This window comes from Clupea harengus, chromosome 4 (assembly GCF_900700415.2).
Source record: "Clupea harengus chromosome 4, Ch_v2.0.2, whole genome shotgun sequence".
NCBI lineage: Eukaryota > Metazoa > Chordata > Actinopteri > Clupeiformes > Clupeidae > Clupea > Clupea harengus.
This window is the reverse complement of record NC_045155.1, coordinates 3,685,223-3,704,414: the sequence shown is the minus strand read 5'-3', so window position 1 is coordinate 3,704,414 and position 19,192 is coordinate 3,685,223. Positions and strand designations below refer to the sequence as shown.

Genomic DNA, 19,192 nt, shown 5'->3' with positions numbered 1-19,192 from the left:
TGTTTTGTCTCGTGTTTTCCCTCTTGACCTTACGGGAGAGTTCATAAGGTGGACCGTTTCTCTGCCAGAACTCATTTGTATTGTCTCACTGCAAAGTCACTCATCGCTGACCATTTTGGCCTGAGTTAAAAAGAGTCTATACAAGAAAGGCTACTGCTTCCCCAGACAGGGCACATCAAAATGTATGTGTGTGTGTGTGTGTGTGTGTGTGTGTGTGTGTGTGTGTGTGTGTGTGTGTGTGTGTGTGTGTGGGTGGGTGTGTGGGTGTGTGTGTGTAGGGACTGGGATGTTTACAGAAAGGTGTATGAGTGTGTGTGTGTGTGTGTGTGTATATATGTTTGAGGGGAGTGGGGCAGAAGAGGGGGTCAGCTCATTGGGCTCGGCCCATGTGGCTCTTCCTGGGGGGTTCTAGGCTGGCATCCAGCCCCCCCCAGGCCTCTCCCTCGCTGTCCGTGGCCCTGTCATCTTCCCCCACATCGTCATCGTCGTCGTCCTCCTCCTCCGGCGAGGGCTCACTGCCGTTCTCGGTGGCCCAGCTGTCGTCCTCGTCCTCCTGCTCCTGCTTCAGGTTAGGCGGGCCACATGAGGGTGGCGTTGGCATGGGTGGGGGCGGCTCGTCCTTGCTCGCGCTGCACTCCTCCGTCTGGTCTTCGAACACCTCTGGGTTCTCCAGCATCTCCCTGATGAGGGGTGGCATGGGCCCGGGGATCTCCATCTTCAGTGACATGGCTCTGTCCGCCCCTGTAAGCAAATCACAATGGGGAGACAGTGGTACAGTAGGTAGAGAAGTCGTTTAGTAATCAGAAGGTTGCTAGTTCGATTCCCTGTCGAAGCGTCCTTGAGCAAGACACTGAACCCCTAATTGCTCCTGATGTGCAGTGTGCCATCAGTGTAAATGTAAAATGTGTATACATGTGTAAGTCGCTTTGGATAAAAGCGTCTGCTAAATGACTAAATGTAAATGTAAATGTAAATGCAATGTAGACAGTTTGGCATTTGTACCGTGACTGTGGACAGAAGAACCTTACATCTAAAGAAGTGCCGAAAAATTACAGCCTTCTACTTATAGAACCATGCTATTTTTGCAACACACTTGTGGTGCAGTTTGATCGCATTTTCTAAAACAGCCTTGTCTTTTAAGGGAAGGAGCTTCCACAAATATGTTTTTTGCAGATGCTCTGCTACCCTGTGGGCCCTGTGAAGAGGAGCACTTCCCGTCCTAACTGGCACTTCGACTAGTGCGTAACTTGCAATTACAGCAATTACAGCAGTTACACTTCTGCGCTCTTTCTTTCTTTTTATTTCATTTTGTTATATTTCTAATGTAAAGTAGTATTTATTTATTGTTACACCAGGTTCTATTGCTCGTAGCTTGAATATTCTCTCCCTTGTACGTCGCTTTGGACAAAAGCGTCTGCTAAATGACTAAATGTAAATGTAAATGTAAATGTAAGAGGCTGGTGTGGTGAGCTGACCTTTGGTGCTGATTCCACGCAAGTCGGTGACTTTCATGAGCATGCGAGGGAACATGTGGGGCTTGTTGGGACGCCGGCGCCGGGCGTAGATCTTCAGAGCCTCCAGCAGAGGCTCCTGCAGCCGGTCCACTTTCTCCGGCTCCTCCAGATCCATGCGGTCTAGGAGAGGAAGGAAAAGAGAGTGAAAAAGGAGGCGAGATAAGAGAGAGAGACGTTACTGTGAAAGAGCATTTCTTTCAATTTCCCCGCAACTCAGTACTTCCTATCCTCCCACACTGGATTATTTTTCAAGTCAGCATTAGTATTGATTCAGATTTGTCGTATGCTTTTCCACCTAGAGGCTTTCCTTTTACTTTTCTGCCATGGAAAGCAATCATCTAGTCATGGAGGTGAGCTTGTTATGAAACGGTGCTAGAGCCCAGCAGAGGGCAGCAGCGAGTGCTGCATTTCAGCGCTGCAGTACCTCCACAAATCAGGCAGATGGCGCTCAGGAGGCCTGTCTCTGTGTCGTCCATCTCCAGCGGCATCAGCTGGAGAGCAAAAGCGAACACCATGTCTGTGAGAGGACCGAAACCGGCGTTGTGCATCTGTGTGCGGTTGAGTGTCAGTCCATCTGAGAAAGTCATAGTGTCCTGCTCCGGGGTGTAGCGAGTGCAGATGCGTAGCATCTGTGAGAGATAAAGAAGAATATACTGAATATACAACAAAGCTATGGTCAAGGTCAATGTTGTTGTCTATGGAGGTATGGGGGAATAGGGATGGGAGGGGCAGATCTGAGATGCTGTACCAAGATGTCAAGGCAGGCTGATTTGAGGAGGGTGATCTGGTCAGCAATGGTGAGGGTGGTGAAGCCTGGCAGGCGTTTGGCGAACTCGACGATCTTGATGATGCATTTGGTGGAGAGCTCGCTGAATTTGTCCCACAGCCCCAGATCCAGCTGTACCCTGTGGTCTGAGCTAGAGTTCTGGAAAAGGAGAGAAACGGAGAGAAAAAGCAAGAAAGAAAGAACGGAAATGAGTTCGGAAAGCATAAATAGCATTGCATTGTCATGGTTTTTCAGTTGATTTCTGTGGTGACTGACCAATGCACCCTACAGCACAATCCTCTACACATAGTACTACAAGCATGTAAACCAAACAGTATTTATGATGTGGACTTTTGAAGGGAAAAACACTCACAGCAGTTCATTGTCTGGTGATTCAATACCAAAAGAGATTGAAAAACAGTGGTTTCCGTCCTGTCATAAGTGATTTATCCACTTAAATATAGTTTTTCTTCTACATAGACCATTTCGTCGTCTGGTCTTATTGTTGTTTACCAGTCATGTTTCACCTCGAGTCATGCTCTAGTGGTATGAAGATTACTCTAGACTACATGTGCAGACCGACCGACAGACCGACAGACAGACAGACAGACAGACAGACAGACAGCAACAGGACGACTCACGGTGGTGTATTTTCCTAGTTGGGTCAGGGAAGGGAAGGTCTCTCTGTGGGCTTTGCTGACTTTGTTGACCAGCTCCTCCAGCTCTCCGCTCAGCTCGTAGCTCTCTGGCAGCACGGCCTCCTCCTTCACGTCCTTTTTCTTTTTGTTCCGATCGTTGCGCACAGCTAAAAAGACAGAGGGAGCATGGGAAATGGAGTAAACATCATTAAAGCAGCAATAAGGAGTTCTGTTCCAAAACTAGCAAGCTAACTACCTAAAAGGCATGCAAAAACCTTGCAAACACCACCAGCAGCCCAGTTGACACTGATAGAAGCTTGCCAACACACTGACTGGTGTCTTTTGGCAGTATAGCTGGCAGTGTCATGCTGTGAAAGCTTTTCTTCCATTTTTTGCGGGATATTCCAGCCCGTTACACAGAACTACATACGGCATATCCTGGATGGCTAGTGGGAAAGACACCGGTGTTTATCTGTCCTTAACATGACTCTATGCTATCAAAATGAATTTGAGGATGGTACCAAAACTAGTTGCCTATAAAACCATACCTTAAAAAGTGTCAAATTGTTGCATAGTGTTACTTTAAAAAAGGCTGGCTGACACTCATATTCATCAGCAGCCCCTTACATTCCTTCTCCATTTAGGCATGTCATTCAGATCTAGTTTGTCTCCAGATCTAGGGCTTGACAACCGCAGACGCAATAGATGCAGGAAGCAATCCAACACTGGATGGAATAGGTTTACACTGGCCATTCAAGTGTGAGTGTTATCCGTTACAGACTTCACCCAACTATGCTCTCATCAATCAGGTCTTCCTCAGGGCACCTTATCCATTTAGCTGACCTGCTCAAAACTGTATATCACTGAACTGTCAGTTTCTCTCTCTCCCTCCCTCCCTCTCTGCCTCTCCCTCTCTCTCTCTCTCTCTCTCTCTCGCCCTGTCACTCCTCCCTTATTTTCCTTCCTTTCAGGATATCCAGTAATAGCTAAGGCACAATGCGATCCCAGTCCTTACACACATCCTACATGCATTCTGACACACGTGTCCCCAAGGACCAGTGGGGGCAAACATGCCACCCTGGCCAGTGACGACACCCTTTATGACCCTGGGCAAAAGAACAGTCATAACCGGCTCCCAGTAGATTCAACCCAAGCAGCCCCATTGTTTTAATCTCACGCCAAACATCAGTTAAAGCCAAGTTAATGGGCAGGTCACGGTGAAAACCTTGGGTAATTTCCCAGTAATATTTCTCGGCAGCGGTGCCATTGGCACAGAATGCCAATAAACATTACTCACACTTTAAAAAGTGATTTCATAACATGAAAGAGTCACAGGGTGACTCAAGGATCCTCAAACCTAGCTAAATTACGGGAAAAAGGCTGTGTGTGTGTGTTTAAGGGTTTGTGGTATAGGATACATCTCTTTTCAGGTAGAAAGGCATCTTTTGTGTGTTGTGTGCATTCATGTTGCATGTCAGGTTATTCCTGGTGCCTATCTCTGCTCTATCTCTCGAGGGCTGTGTGCAAGTTGATCCACGTCACACAATCCACTGGTTTAGCCATGGTTAGCCTTCATAGCTCACCTTCCTTAGACATGCCAACCTCGAAACACTTCTGCAAGCGGCAGTACTGGCAACGGTTGCGTGTGACCTTGTTGATCTGGCAGTTCTTGTCACGGTGACAGGTGTACACCATGTTCTTCTGAATACTGCGGCGGAAGAAGCCCTGCAGCCAGGACAGAGGGAATGAGAGAGAGAGTGGGAGAGGGAGGGAGAGATAGAGAGAGAGAGAGAGAGAGTGGGAGAGGGAGGGAGGGAGAGACAGACACTCAATTAGTAGGGGCTTCACCACTGTAGTCACGTACCTCCGTGTCTCTCATTTGACCCTGTTTTCATCTCTCTCTCTCTCTCTCTCTCTCGATCTAGTACAACAGATTTGAAACACATTTACACTTTTGGCAGAGTTGTGATTGTGAAATCTTGTTGGGAGTCATGGTACGGTCTGTCGTTCTCTCATTGTTACAACCTGTTATAGTTATGAACATTTGCAAGCATGTGTCATTTTCAATCATCTAAATGCTTTGTAATCGGTTCAATTTGAAGTGATGTAACTCGGTATCTCTGCTAAATGACCTCCTACTCCATTAGCATTTCCCATAACCCAGCTGAGGAATGAAACACAACTGAAACACATTAAGTGGCTGTAATTTTTTGGCAGATCTGGGTTGTTATTGGAAAATACGTTCTCCAGAGCCCTAACCACAGATATATATATATATTTTTTTTATGCTTTTACAAAACTAATAATACTGATTTGTACTCAAAAGTACACACTAACAATCACCATCATTCCAAGGGTTTATCTATATTTAGTGTAAGGATACATTCTATGCTCTAACTGTAAGCAGGTAATATACCAAATTATAACCTCTTGCCCCAAAAGGTGAGAAGATCAATTCAGTTTGATTTGAATCTAAGAGGCATAGGGGCCGTTTAAGCGCAATAGACTCAGTCACAGGACATGGAAACCCTGCAGAACTGAAGGTCGTGTCATGCACTTGATCTTTCCCTCAGACCCTAGCAGTTTTCTTAGGGATTATGCAAATTGAGACTAAGAATTCCTCAGAACATTTGCCTTGTGTGGCATTAGCTCAGCCGCCCCCATATGACTAACCTTGCAGCCCTCGCAGGAGCTGACACCATAGTGGTAGCCGGAGGACTTGTCCCCGCAGACGAAGCATGGCTTGTAAATGCGAGGCGGAGGAGGTGGAGAGGGCGAGCTGGGCACCATCTCCTCTGAACTAGTGCTCTGGGTCTCCACCGCTGCAAAAGAAAGAACAGATAGAAGTAGTCGTTATATCTCAGCCACCCACATCAACATCCACGCACATTATTAGTGCCTTATTTCACTCTCACCAGTGACATATTATTACATAGAGAGACGATGTGTCCCAATTTTGGAGATGGCAGAGGTTTGTTAACTCATGTGATGCATGTGACTCCCCTTGGGTGTTTTCATATTTCTGCCCCGTCAACAGGAAGTGACCCGTGGGGGGGGGTTTGAATTTTTTTTATTTGTATTGTTGTTGAATGTTTACCCTTCAGGGACGGGCGGGTAGAATTGGAGACACGTGATTATCACTGAAATCATCTCCCTCCGCTCCTTACCCCTCCCTGCCCAGTCACCTCCTGCCTTTGCAGAGGGGATTAGGCTGCTGACGGCCCAGTAGGGGTGATTGACACAAAGCAAAAGCAAAACAAGCAAACAGTTTAACACTTTGGAGATAAGCTGTGGGCCTGTCAGATGCTGGGATAAGGGAGGTGGCTGTGGGGCGGGATTCCGGCCCGGCTTCCTCATACCACACATTGGGTCGAGTCGGACTGGCTCCTGCTCTCTGCAGTGCCTGAAGGGGTGCATACCACTCCTCCACTTGTGTCAACACACACAACACACACACGCACACACACACACACACACACACACACACACACAAACACACACACACACACGCACGCACACACACAAACTCAAGCAGACACAAGGACACATGATGACGCACATGGGACATTTACCTTTACCTGAAGTCACACGACAGTCATGCAACGTGACATTCTTTTCCCTTTGCAATTTTCTCCCCAGATCTCATTCCAGACTTCAGCTTAACCTTGGTATAGACATTCATTGATATAAAACACAGATGTCTCCAAAGACAGGCACAAGCCTTTTTTACTCTGTGGGTCCCCCCCCCCCCACCCCCCAACCCCAGCACAGCACTTCTTTCAACTTTCACCCCCCGGTCATTCTCTAAACTTCAACCCCTTTTGGCTCTCCAGCCCCTTGCCACCCCCTGACACACAAACCCTATTTTCTCTTGTTTTCTGGCCCTAAATTCCTCAGTGCAGGCCTGCCAGATTTTAATGGTGGCCCAGGCTCGTAAGCTGGCCTATAAAGCCGGTCGCATGGCTGGGCTAGGGGCCCCAGCTTGGCTGGCTTGCACTTTATTGGGACCCAGTCACCTTGGGCAGCTATTCACACCACCAGCTGTAGCTCCAGCCAGTAAAAAAAGGACCAAATCATAAAAAAAGGGAAAAAGAGGGGGGAAAAAAACAGGGAGGCTCTAAAATTCTAACTTTTACAGCCTCACCCCCCCCCCCCCCCCCCCTTCTGCTGGAGTTTCAATGGAAAGCACAGAGCTAGCCTAAACTTAACCTACAACCCACCCCTTTCCCTCCTGCCCCCCTCACACCAAGGGGCTTAGAAAAAGCACCAGCTTTGCTCTTTTACAAGAGTGGGGAGACTTCAAAAAGAAAGAGGGAAAAAAGGGGGCATAAAAGGAGGAATTTGATTTATAAAAAAAAAATAAAAAAAAACAGAGAAAGGGGACAGATCTGGGGAGGGAGCAGCAAAGAGAACAACGTTGCTCTGCTGGGTAGCGCTTGTCCTTGACCATGGTCTAACCACCTCCAGCACTACTAGTGGAAATCAGACCTATTCCCAGCTCTGTTCTTTCAAGCATAACTCATTTCACTTGACAGTTAAGGAGACCTCATTTGCTTGGGTTCTGAAGATGCCACCCAGAGTAAATCACCATTCCTTAGGGCCCCCCAATTTTGTACTAGATCAAATGAAATGGTGAATCCTAAAAAGTAAAAATTCCTACCAAACAACTATGTTGTGAAAACAACACTCCGCGCTACTACCTCTTCACCAGAATGTTACAAACTCAGGTTGGCCAATGAAAAGAAGGAAGGTCTGAACCTAAAGTGAACCATTTTGTTTATCCAGCCGTGCCAGCATAGGCCGCTCTGAGAGAGGTGTTGAGAGGCCCTTTGAAAAGGCAAAACAATTTTATGTGGCGTCAAGAGATGGCTGCTGACCGACTGACGCTGTCTGAGCGGCCAGGAGGCGACAAATGAAAGGGTGGAGGAAAAAAAAAGAAAAGAAAACCGGGACAGCAGGACAGAGATCCGTCAAACTCTATCAACAACGTGAGACGGGTTCCTGCCCTAAAACATGACTCCTGCTCCTGCCTTGATCCAAACACACAATTACGCATGGGCACACACACACACGCGCACACACACACACACACACACACACACACACACACACACACACACACACACACACACACACACACACACACACACACACACACACACACACACACACACACACACAAATGCACACATACATCTAGCTGATTCACACACCCTTTCCAAATATCCATCGACACTTTACTCAAACCTACACAATGGGATGGGCTCTTCAATCAACCTCTCTCCTCCCAGTGAGCACACATGCACTCACTCACACACACACACACACACACACACACACACACGCACACACACACGCACACACACACACACACACACACACACACACACACACAGACACACACACACACACACACACACAGACACACACACACACACACACACACACACACACGCACACACACACACACACACACACACACACACACGCATCCCCCATCTTCTGAGTGCTCAGCTCACTCAGCTCATTTCTGTTTGGGAAACAAAGGGAGGTGAAATGAGAAGCCTCCTTATCAGCACTGAAGCTCCGCACCCCATTTGCATGACAATCCAGCCACAGAGAGAGCTGCCGGCTACTCAGCCAGAGGCAGAAGACAGAGTGAGGGTTTACTAGGCCAATGCATCTCTCTGTCTGTTGATAGTGTGTATATCTAAGTCCTTTATAGTGTGTATATCTGGTCCTTGAGTGGGAAAGGCAAGGGGATGGGTTTTTTTTTTGGGGGGGGGGGCAGGTCTATTGTAGAATTATCAGCATTCTTTGTTTATTTCCTGCTATCCTATCCTTTTACTACAGCCAGTTCCTTTCTGACTGATTTTGTTACACAAGCGCTGCTCCCTAATCCCACTGTCATCTATGGCAGGGGCACTTTTAGTGTTGGAGCGCCCAGTGGAGCCACAGCTGCTGCAAACAGGTATTATTCACCCCCCAGTGTTAGCATATACCTCACACAGGCGCAATAAAGGGCAATAACCATGAATAGTGATTTGAAATATCGTCATGTGAATGATTCGCACTGAGATTCATAGCTGTTAGCTGAGAGCACACTAGCACAACCAACTGCATAGTTGAAGTGAGTCATAATGCTGAGTGAATCTGTCTGCACTGTTGTTGAGCAAGCCAAATGTGAGATCGTACGTTTGGTATTGCAACACTCCTTTTTCATGGCCGAGTAGCATATGACACATTGGCTATGGAACAAATATTCTTTCACAATAGAACTGCAGATTTTGTGTACGTGACAGTGGGTGTGATTGAATCTTCAGCGTAGTGCTGTTCCCAGATCTAGTCTTGGCATGTGAGCCTGTGCGTGTGTGTGTGTGCGTGTGTGTGTGTGTGTGTGTGTGTGTGTGTGAGCCTGTGTGTGTGTGTGTGCGCGCACACTTCTCTATGTGTGTATGTGAACTGTGGCTGCTCAGTAGTTCTGTGTGGGCAGACTTCCAGGCACTGTCTCTAGTCTGTCTCCAGAGTTGCCTATTTGATTTGCAAATATAGCTCTCCCCTAGTCTGTGAAACTCCAAAGCGCTTCGGCATGTTCGGGGCCCCTGTGTGTGTGTGTGTGTGTGCGCTCGCAGGTGCTGGGTTGCTGCCTGTGTGCCCCACTCAGGACCCCTCATCCCAGCAGTCTGAGGCCTTTTGTCTTCTGGTTAATGTCACTTTGAGAGGGAGATGGATGGCGAGGGGCACCACAGGAACAGCGTGGTCCTCTGCTGAGCGCTTGGATAGGAACCCAGACTGGCAGAAGGGGGCACAGATTGGGCCGGTTGCTGGAACAGCAGGATTGATAATGACGGAGCGACACTGGCACTCCCACCTCGCCCCGTCTCTCATGCGGAGCAGACATCCCACCTCAACCCCCATCAGACGCAGCGCCCGCTGCGCCCGCTGTGCCCGCTGCGCCCGTTGCGCTGACACGCCCAGCCCTTCCCCCAGACTCTGGTGCCAGTTTCCTGCCTGATGGAGGAAGGTGGGGGGGTTGGGTGGCATCAGTGAGTGTCTTTCGCTGCCCACGTCTTCCTGCCTTACTCCGGATACTCCCAGCACCAAGTGTCATCATACCAGTCTATACAACATACAAAACATTTCCTTCCTCTTTTCTCAACACTCTCTCTTTCTGGGGGAATCTTGTCATCTTGTAGTTTTGGTTATGATCACGCGCATGAAATTGGTTTTCTGTAAAGCAGGTAATGTGCAATAGGGAGTTTTATGTTGTGTAAAACTGTTCTCATGAAGAGCTTTCATACCAGCCCTCTGGCACGAAGGGCTAGCTTAACATTAGCCGTACACCCAGTCATATTAACCCGACTACTCAGACTTGAAATAGACAAAACAAAACAGACTCTAAAGAAAACAGGGAAAAATCAGTAGTAGAGGGGGTGTCTGGTGGTTGAGGGGGAGAAGCCTTTCATGGAAGGTGTTGAGCAGTAGCACTTCCTGTCAACAGCTGTCTACTGGCTCATTACCTGAGAACCCCCCCCACCACCCCCACCCTTCCTCTCCTCTCTCTCCCCCCCCCCCCCATTGCCTGCCCTCGAGGCTGGGCTCAGAGGAGGAGCTCCCCCCTCTCCCCTTCCTGTCCCTGTAAGGCCCAGCGCTGAAGAGAAGCTTGTGATAAAGCTGGGCTGCCAGCCAGGAGATGGCCCAGAGGAGCGGCAGCAGCGAGAGGCAGAACAACACGCACACACACACACCCGCCTCACACACACAGGCATGCATACCCATGCTGGACAAGAGCAGGGGGGAATGGGAATCGTTGGCCTCCAGGAATTTACACATCCGTGTCACAAGCAGCACAAGCACATGAACAGACACACACACATAAGCACACTAACCTGGGGGATTTGCTACCTGCCCTGTCCACTGAGGAGCCCATCAATGCCATTCAGGCTAGAGAGGGTGGGTGGGTGGGTGGGTGGGTGGCGGCCTGAGGCTGTCCTACACAAGACTGGAATTACCCCTAAAAGCCAGATGCCTCTTTCAAAACAACAACACCTCATAAAAAAAAACCTTTAGATTGGATTTTCTGTGATGGACCCATGCCAGCATTTGGTCATGAGATGCTGCCCTCCCTCCTCTCCACACAACACTTCCACAGTCAACAACACAGAGCTTCAAATGGTCCAGTTCCCCCTGAGCGACACTGGTGCCAAAAACAGACCTTCAAAGGGGGGCCTTCAAAGGGAAGAAACCCGTCAAGAAAGGGTCTCACCGCCATTCGTCCATCTTATGCCATGAGTGTGTAAGGGATCCGTCCCTCCGAGTGAGTCCTTCATGGTCACTAATGAGGTTTCAGATTAGGTTGGCAGATCATAAGCCGGGCAGTGAAGAGAGCGGTGGATACAGACATGACAGCTCCCCGGGCAGCGAGGAGCCAATCGGACAGAAACAATATGGCGCCCCGCCTCTGCCAAGAGCCACCAGCCGGCAATTCATCTGTGCACAGGGAGAGACCCGGAGTGGTCCTGTCTGCTCCTGTGACCAGAGCCTACCTGCACAGTGGCAAAGGGAAGCAGGAGCCATGGAGGGACCCTCATCATGTGTCTAAGGGAGAGGCGGTCTAACAACCCAAGCTGAAGGAGACAGGCTGGTCCGACGCTCCTCTGCAATTTCCCCCAGGTCTGTCCGTTGCCCCTCGGACTGAACTTCCTTTCGCCATCTGTCCTGCGGAGCTCACCTGTCCCCCCCCTCCCCAGTTCACTAGCACCCCTGTGTCTGTTCTTCATCTGTCTAACGGCACCTTGGGCAGGTCTGTCCTGGGAAGGGAAGGTGAAGGGCCTCCAAGATTTTGCTGATTATTGCTTCCTACTCACTACAATCGAAACTTCAAAAGGAGAAGTAGGCAGATTTGGCTGCACGGTGGGAAGAAAATGGCCTAAAGAAACAGCAAAAGAGAAAAGGGAAAAAAGGAAAAAGAGAGTGAACCTCTCCTAGTATCACTTTGGTTTTTTCCTCTGCTCCTTTTTTGGGAGGCTGAACATTAGGAAGTAAAATCAAATCTGCCAAAAATGCCTCAGAGGAGACAACATTTCTAAATGGCATGGTGAAAGAATGATCCTCACTGAGAAACCATGGCTTCATACTGTTCTGTGTGTCTCCCTTGTCTTTGTGCTCACACGCAGGGTCTGGGCTGTATCTTATTAAGAGCTGAAAGCCTCTCCTCATAACCGGGCAGCCACCTTAAAGGGGTGGATTCCAGCTTCCCGAGAGCTCCAAACCACAACTATGACCAGAGCAAAGCCTTTTTTCTGCCCAAGACAACAGCCTCCTCAGAAACACATGCTCTCAGACAGACCGACCCAGAATGCTGAGGCAAGGGGGAAAAACAAGCTTTTAATTCAGCTCGGGTTTCTTTTGGTACACTCGAACAGATTGTACCAGTCGACAAGACAGAGAGGAAAAGAGAGAGAGCGAAAAAGGGGGTGGAAGAGTGGAGCCAGCTAGACTGTGGCTTCCTGTTGTCTGTGAGATTGCGGTCGAGTGGTATCTCAGGGGTTCTGTGTAACATAGTGTGGCTTTAACTTTCACGGTTGTCATTTTGACATACGCAGGGGTGTGTACACGATGGGTGAAAGACTAATGGTGAGAAATATCCATCCATGAATGGGGGGGGAAACACAGAAAGATGGCGTGTATTTGATGTGTGGGTGGGAGTTTTCGTTCTCTCTTTCTTTCTTTCTTTCTTTCTTTCTTCCTTTCCTGCCGTGCCTTTTTTGGTTTGGCATGCCAACTTCCCCAAAAAATGATTACCCAACTGTTTAAGGGTGTGGGGCTGCTCAACCTTCAAAGAAAATGGAAGTCAGACAATGACTCTACCAGTTGGCAGATATCCTGTTGATCTCCCCAGGGGGTCACACTGACTGACCGAGTTTGGGTGCCTTCCACCTAAAGTCACCTTCAGATCCACTCGCAATCCTGTGTGTGTATGAGTTTACCACAATAGCATTCTTATTTTGAGCCAACACAGCTTTTGTAAATGGAGCGTACATTACGGGAGCCAAGGCCCTGCAACTCTCAGACAGTCTTTGTAGCAGTTCCCAGATCAGCCTGCTGTGATCTTTCACTCTGAGGACAATTAATCTGCAGCAGAGCATAGTTTACTAGCGCTACTCCAGACAACTGCCATTTGTAGTTTTTCATCAATAGACTGCTGATGAAGGTGGCAGGTATGACATAACAGGGGTTGTTTAAAAAATACTGACATATAGCACTAGTAATGTTGTGATTAGTCATTTAATCATGACTGTTGCAGGCAAATGAACCAAAGAAGCTAAATGAATGTTCACTTTAAATATGAATGTACTATATTGACCTGTCACCATACTTGAAAGCACTTAAATGTGGCTACTTTCATTTTGCTCAGATACAAATGCACCCAGCACCTCCTGACGCATCAGCAAACTCATATCAGTAACTCACTTTTCTAACTGACTGCTGAAGGGGACTGCGTAAACATGGGCCATTCATGGAAGGGATAGGAGAAAAAAAGTGTGTGCGTACGTGTGTGTGTGTATGTGCGTGTGTGTGTGTTTGTTGGGGGGCTCGTGTAAGATTTCATCTCAGCGTTACTCATAACACTGAGACCTAGCAACGCTGGAGCCCTGCTGTCAGTCAACAACACTGTGGTAACAGAACCGCAGCGTCCCCCCCCCCCCCCCCCCCTCACCCACTTGCCCCCCTCCACTGAACTCACACATGTGCTCTGACTGACTCTTCCCAAGTCCAGTATGCCGTATTTAACCTGCTGAATAACAACATAGCGCCTGACTGTGGAACACATTCAGCCACAATCTGGCACATTTTTTTTTTTTTTTTATCGATAGCTGCAACACCACTGAGCCAAAGAGTGCCAGTGCCCTTCCATGCAACACATGTCTGTACTTGTTTTCCTCAGTGTGTTTGTCCTCTTGTTATGTCAACACTGAGGCACAACAAGCTCCCTCTCTCCCAAAAATCATAGTGGGGTGAGAGGAGTATATTGCGTAAATGCAGCCTTCATTACTTGGCTGCAGCCCTTGACAGTGCTGTGCTGCTGTGTGGGGCTAGCTGGGCCTCTAACTGAGGAGTGAATTAAAGGTTCGAGGTCGTCTCTCCCCGGGAGCTTAGCGGGAGCTGAGGTGCGAGGGTCGTCCAGGAGCACACTCGCTTGCTGCTGACAGGCCCATCGCTCTTATTTACAGTTGCCCCGGCACCCACAGACTATAAACACACATTGCAGCACGGAGCAGGATTCCAGTGCAACCCTGTGGAATCTCAGTGGCCGTGACCAGAATCCTGCTCCGGGGACTGACACGGCAGGTTGTTCAGGTCTGGAGAGGTGGCTGCCCTGTCAGCCAGCCCAGACCTATTACCAATCACACCCACTACATCTACCAGAGAAACAGACCATTACACACAAAGATATATATATATATACCTGTAAGAACGCGCCGATCTGCATATGTAAAGGAATGCCCTATGAATTAAAGCAATGCAAACACAAGCAAAGGTTCATTAGCCTGATCTTCAGTCCTCAGTTCAGAAAGACAGTCGAAACACAGGAGGCCAGTGAGTGATATATGGTTGATGAATTTCTTTTATTGCAACCAATTGAAGTCATTCATCTAAATGTCCACTATTCTCTTAAAATCTATCCGATCTTTACTTGCTGATAAGACTATGAAAAGGTTCAAATTTAAACCAATAGAGATAAAAAAAGTGTTTAATCACACGTTTCATTTTCACTGAAGATCACGGAGCAGATAGCAGATAATGGATACTTCTGCTGACTTTAACAATGCTCTGTCCTCTGCACTAATGAAGACACGCACACACACACACACACACACACACACACACACACACACACACACCCACACCCATACACATGCATACATCATCCATCTTCAAAATCAGCCTTCTATCTCTTTACAGCCCTGTCCCCTCAGGCATTCTAATCTTTTAATTGAATCTTTTGTAATTATAATGGGCATAATTGAAGACTTCCATTAAAACAAAAAATGATGACAGCAGTCACAGGAAGCTCTCATTTCCTTGTCTTTCACTCAAGGGCGTCTCACTGCTCCATTTCAGGGCTCTTATCAAATTCAGATGTGGACGTCTCATTTAGGAGGAAAACAATGAGGTGTGTGTGTGCGCGTGTGTCTAAGGGCCGCGACTGGGGACAGAGAGAGAATATAGGATTCTAGTATGACTCCATGGCAAACATGACTCCACAACAGCGAAGGCGGGCACGGCACACACACACTTCCTGCCTTCTTTTCTCAATAAAAAAACCCACTGTGGTGTGCGTAGGTATCCTGTCACAACTACTAGTAGTTTTTTTCTTACGAAACGCACTTCTCATTGTCTGACGTCAGCAGTGATACTGTGTAATTCTCATTCGTCAATGTGAGCGTACAGATACGTCGAGAGGAATATGTGTTGATGCTCATCTCGTCAACTGATGGATTACTACGTCATTTGCTGCGTTGCTTTTTTTATCTTTCAGATGGATATAAGGGTCAGCAGTATGCATAAACATCCTCAAGGGCTACTGTTTTAGCCCTCAATTTATGTGCCCTCAATTTAAATCCCACAAAGTAATCTCCCTCACGATCATACCTAAACACACGCACTCATATTCACACTTTCTAGTTCTGTCATTGCTCATCCTTATCGCCACTGTTTTACAAACTGGCAGCGAATCTTTGACAACAAGTCACAAACAACGCCCACCTAAAACACATCAACAGGAAGCCTGGCCACAATATAGTATCGTATCCGTTTCACCCAAGAACGCAAAGAAAGTGTATAACTGCCATGCATGCGAAACCTCAGAAACAAAGCCCACAAGGTAGATAATACATTAAAAATGAATTTCACATATGGTCATTTCACGAGGTATACACTTGCAACTAACCTTAATCGCTCCCTCTAAGTCAATTTTGCCCACTCAATTTCCAAAGTGAAAGACTTTCTCTTTGATCACTGACAACAACTGCTACAATTTTTTTTTTTAGAGTTGAACAGAAGAAATCACAGACGTCTCTTGTGTTCTGAGCGAATCTTATTCCATAGCTGGTTTTCTACTGACAGCTTTGCCTGTCATATTTCATATTCCTTTTCCATGAATACATTTGGTTCCTGAATAGGACAACGGGGGGGCAACTGGTTGGGAACAGAGATAAAGAATGAGAGATGGGAAGGCAGGACAGAGACAGAGAGAGAAAGAGTGAGAGACAGAAAGAGAGAGAGAAACAGAGACAGAGAGAGAAAGAGTGTGTGTTTGTGTGTGAGTGTGTGTGTGTGTGTGAGAGAGAGAGAGAGAGAGAGAGAAAGAAGGAGAGAAAGAGAGAGATAGAGACAGAAGAGAGAGAAAGAGCATGTGTGTGTGTGTGTGTGTGAGAGAGAGAGAGAGAGAGAGAGAGAGAGAAAGAAGGAGAGAAAGAGAGAGAGATAGAGACAGAAGAGAGAGAAAGAGCATGTGTGTGTGTGTGTGTGAGAGAGAGAGAGAGAGAGAGAGAGAGAGAGAAAGAAGGAGAGAAAGAGAGAGAGATAGAGACAGAAGAGAGAGAAAGAGCATGTGTGTGTGTGTGTGTGTGTGCGTGTGTGAGAGAGAGAGAGAAAGAGAGAGAGAGAGAAAGAGAGAAGTGGTGTGGGACAGGGCTGGGCCTTGTTTACAGAGGTTACTGGGCTCAGAGGGGCTGAAAGGCAACACCACTGCAGCCATGGCTGCCTGCCCTCAGGGCAACCCAGCACTACACTACATTTCTCTCTCTCTCTCTCTCTCTCTCTTTCTTTCTTTCTTTCTTTCTTTCTTTCTCTCACTCACTCTCTTTTTCTCTCAACGAAAGATTGCAGAAACAGCGAAAAAGCGGATTTTGTTTGAACTTTTCGTAAATATGGGGTTTTTGGGCTCGTCTTCCTCCGAGTCCGAGGCACCGTGGAGGGGAACTGGCCTGATTGATTAAATAAACAGATCTCATCTCGTTATCATCAGGACCCAGGACCCAAAAAACGTGAGCAGGCCTGCCTGGGGGCTCCCCCCGCCGGCCCGGCCTGACAGGACATCTGTCTTCATTACAGGCGGCCCAGTGTGCGTGACAGCCACTGAAACACTGGTGTCTCCACGATTAATGAAGACAGATGACCACCGCCCCCCACCCACCTCCTCTTCTTCTCGGCCAGAGACACACAGAAAGAGAGAGAGAGACAGAGAGAGAGAGAGAGAGAGAGAGAGAGAGAGAGACAGAGAGAGAGAAGCACACAGAGAAAGAAAAAGGGGAACAACAAAAAAGGAGAACGGTGAACAGATGAAAAATGATAGGGAACAAAAATGCCTCATCTCAGTTTCAAATAACAGCGTAAGGTCGCGATGTATGGAAAAAAGAAAAAAAAACTCAAAAGTGCACACGGTGCTCATTGCATGAGGCGAGTGTGTACAGACTATTTTTTTTTTCCAAAATATTAGCTCCCTCCTTCTTTGCTCCTTGTACACATACACACACACACACACACACACACTTTCTCTTTCTCTCCCTGCCCCCCCCTCACACACACACACACACACACACACACACACACACAGGCATGCCCCCCTGGTAGCCTATGGAAATAGAGCCCAGTTTTGTCTTCTGTGAGACAAGGCTGTTGTTAGAGCCAGAAGACTGTCTGAAGTCTGGAACAGAGGGTGGGCGCAAAACAGAGAGAAAGAAAGAGAGAGAGAAAGAAAGCTGGCCTGGCCACTCTGGGGCATGGTTAATGTTTTCTATGTGAACATGCACGTACAGTCTTGTTTAACTCCACTGACCGGACTTATTTCGGACCCATTATTTATCTTTATCTGACGGCCTTTTGTCTTGACTATTTTGTCATGCTTTTATGGTGTTATTGTTGTGTTAGTCTCTTCTTCTGCACAGTTAAAAAGCAAATCATTTCATGGTTCAAGCACAAGCTCCGCATGAGAGCACCACCAGAGCTGTCAACTGCAATTGCAAGAAGGGCGAAGAAGAAGAAGACAAATGCAATCTGCATGACTGAAATTATCACCAAGTGTCAGGTTTCTCTCTCTCCCTCTCTCCCTCCCTCCCTCCCTCCCTCCCTCCCTTTCTCTCTCTTTCTCTACTCACCCACACTCTTTCATCATAACATTTTAAACTTTTCCTTCTGTTTTCACTCACAGCACCACACAAGGTCAAAGCGGGGTTGCCCATATCGCCAGGTGAAACCAGAGCCTCCTGCTCAATCAGCTTAAGCCATCAAACCAAACACATAGGCAGGCAGCATGGCAGTGCCATGGAAACACACCACAGCGGAGGGGCTTGGGGGATCAAAGCCAACTCGGACTTTCATAGCGAGACTGAGGGAAAGTGTGAGCCAACGAGAAAGAGATAAACAGTCATTCTGCCGGTCAGTTCTGACTCCTGCTGCCTGATTAACAAACATCTCCCCCTGAATTCCTACACACAATCTACAATCAATGCACACACACACACGCCGCCAACCAACACCAGACGTAAAGGAAAAAGCTCAGATGAATAAATGATAAAGCCATTAATATGTAAGAGCATGCATACACACATCATTTCACTCAGTAAGACACACGCAGTGAGCGAGTGAGCTGGTTACTAGAGCACACTATCAGGGGGGGGGTTTCTGCCTGGTTTCAGAGCCTTCTCCCACAGTATCTGAACCAACTTCCCGGACGCTTCCCAATGCTAACCCCACCACACGTGCTTACAGCCCCACAGTGATAAATAACTCCAGAGCAGAGCAGCCATTATGGGATTCAGTCTGTCTCGTTCCCAGTGCGAGAGGCGAGAGGGACTGGTGGTAAACAAGCCGGGGGGGTGCTACGTCCGCGTGAGCGCCTGAGCCTGCCAACTGCATGAGCGTGACAGAAGGGCGAGAGCAACAGAGACACAGAGAGAGAGAGAGAGAGAGAGAGAGAGAGAGGGAGAGAAAGAGAGAGAAAGAGAGAGAGAGAGAGAGAGAGAGAGGGAGAGAGAGAGAGGGAGAGACAGAGAGAGGTAGAGGGATAGTAGAGGAGGTCTTCCACTTACATTGAATGCTGGCCGTGCCGCTCCAGGCGAAGGGGTCGAGCCCCGCGAAGAAGGGGCTCGCTTTGCGCAGCATGCACGCACCCCGAGCAGTGACGTCATAGAGCTGGCGGGGACCCATGCCCAGAGCTTCCATACAGTCAAACATGGTTGCAGCTCCTCTCTCTCTCTCTATCTATC

At 48.0% G+C, this 19,192-nt stretch overlaps 1 protein-coding gene across 2 annotated transcripts in view; it reads right to left on the bottom strand.

Moving 5' to 3' along the window:
- Window positions 1-260: 260 nt before the first annotated feature.
- rarga (retinoic acid receptor gamma a) overlaps window positions 261-19,192 on the bottom strand; it is a 37,243-nt gene continuing 18,311 nt past the window's right edge. The window contains exons 1-8 of one of the 2 annotated variants that reach the window (XM_031565813.2): window positions 19,016-19,192; window positions 5,592-5,740; window positions 4,502-4,643; window positions 2,922-3,085; window positions 2,263-2,439; window positions 1,939-2,143; window positions 1,476-1,634; window positions 261-741 (exon numbers count right to left, since the gene is read on the bottom strand). The exon at window positions 19,016-19,192 is cut by the window's right edge and continues 687 nt beyond it. In XM_031565813.2, the coding sequence (XP_031421673.1) occupies window positions 371-741; window positions 1,476-1,634; window positions 1,939-2,143; window positions 2,263-2,439; window positions 2,922-3,085; window positions 4,502-4,643; window positions 5,592-5,740; window positions 19,016-19,160 (1,512 nt within the window). In that variant the 5' untranslated portion in view covers window positions 19,161-19,192 and the 3' untranslated portion in view covers window positions 261-370. The remainder of the gene's footprint in view (window positions 742-1,475; window positions 1,635-1,938; window positions 2,144-2,262; window positions 2,440-2,921; window positions 3,086-4,501; window positions 4,644-5,591; window positions 5,741-19,015) is intronic. The other variant, XM_031565812.2, reaches the window with a different exon arrangement.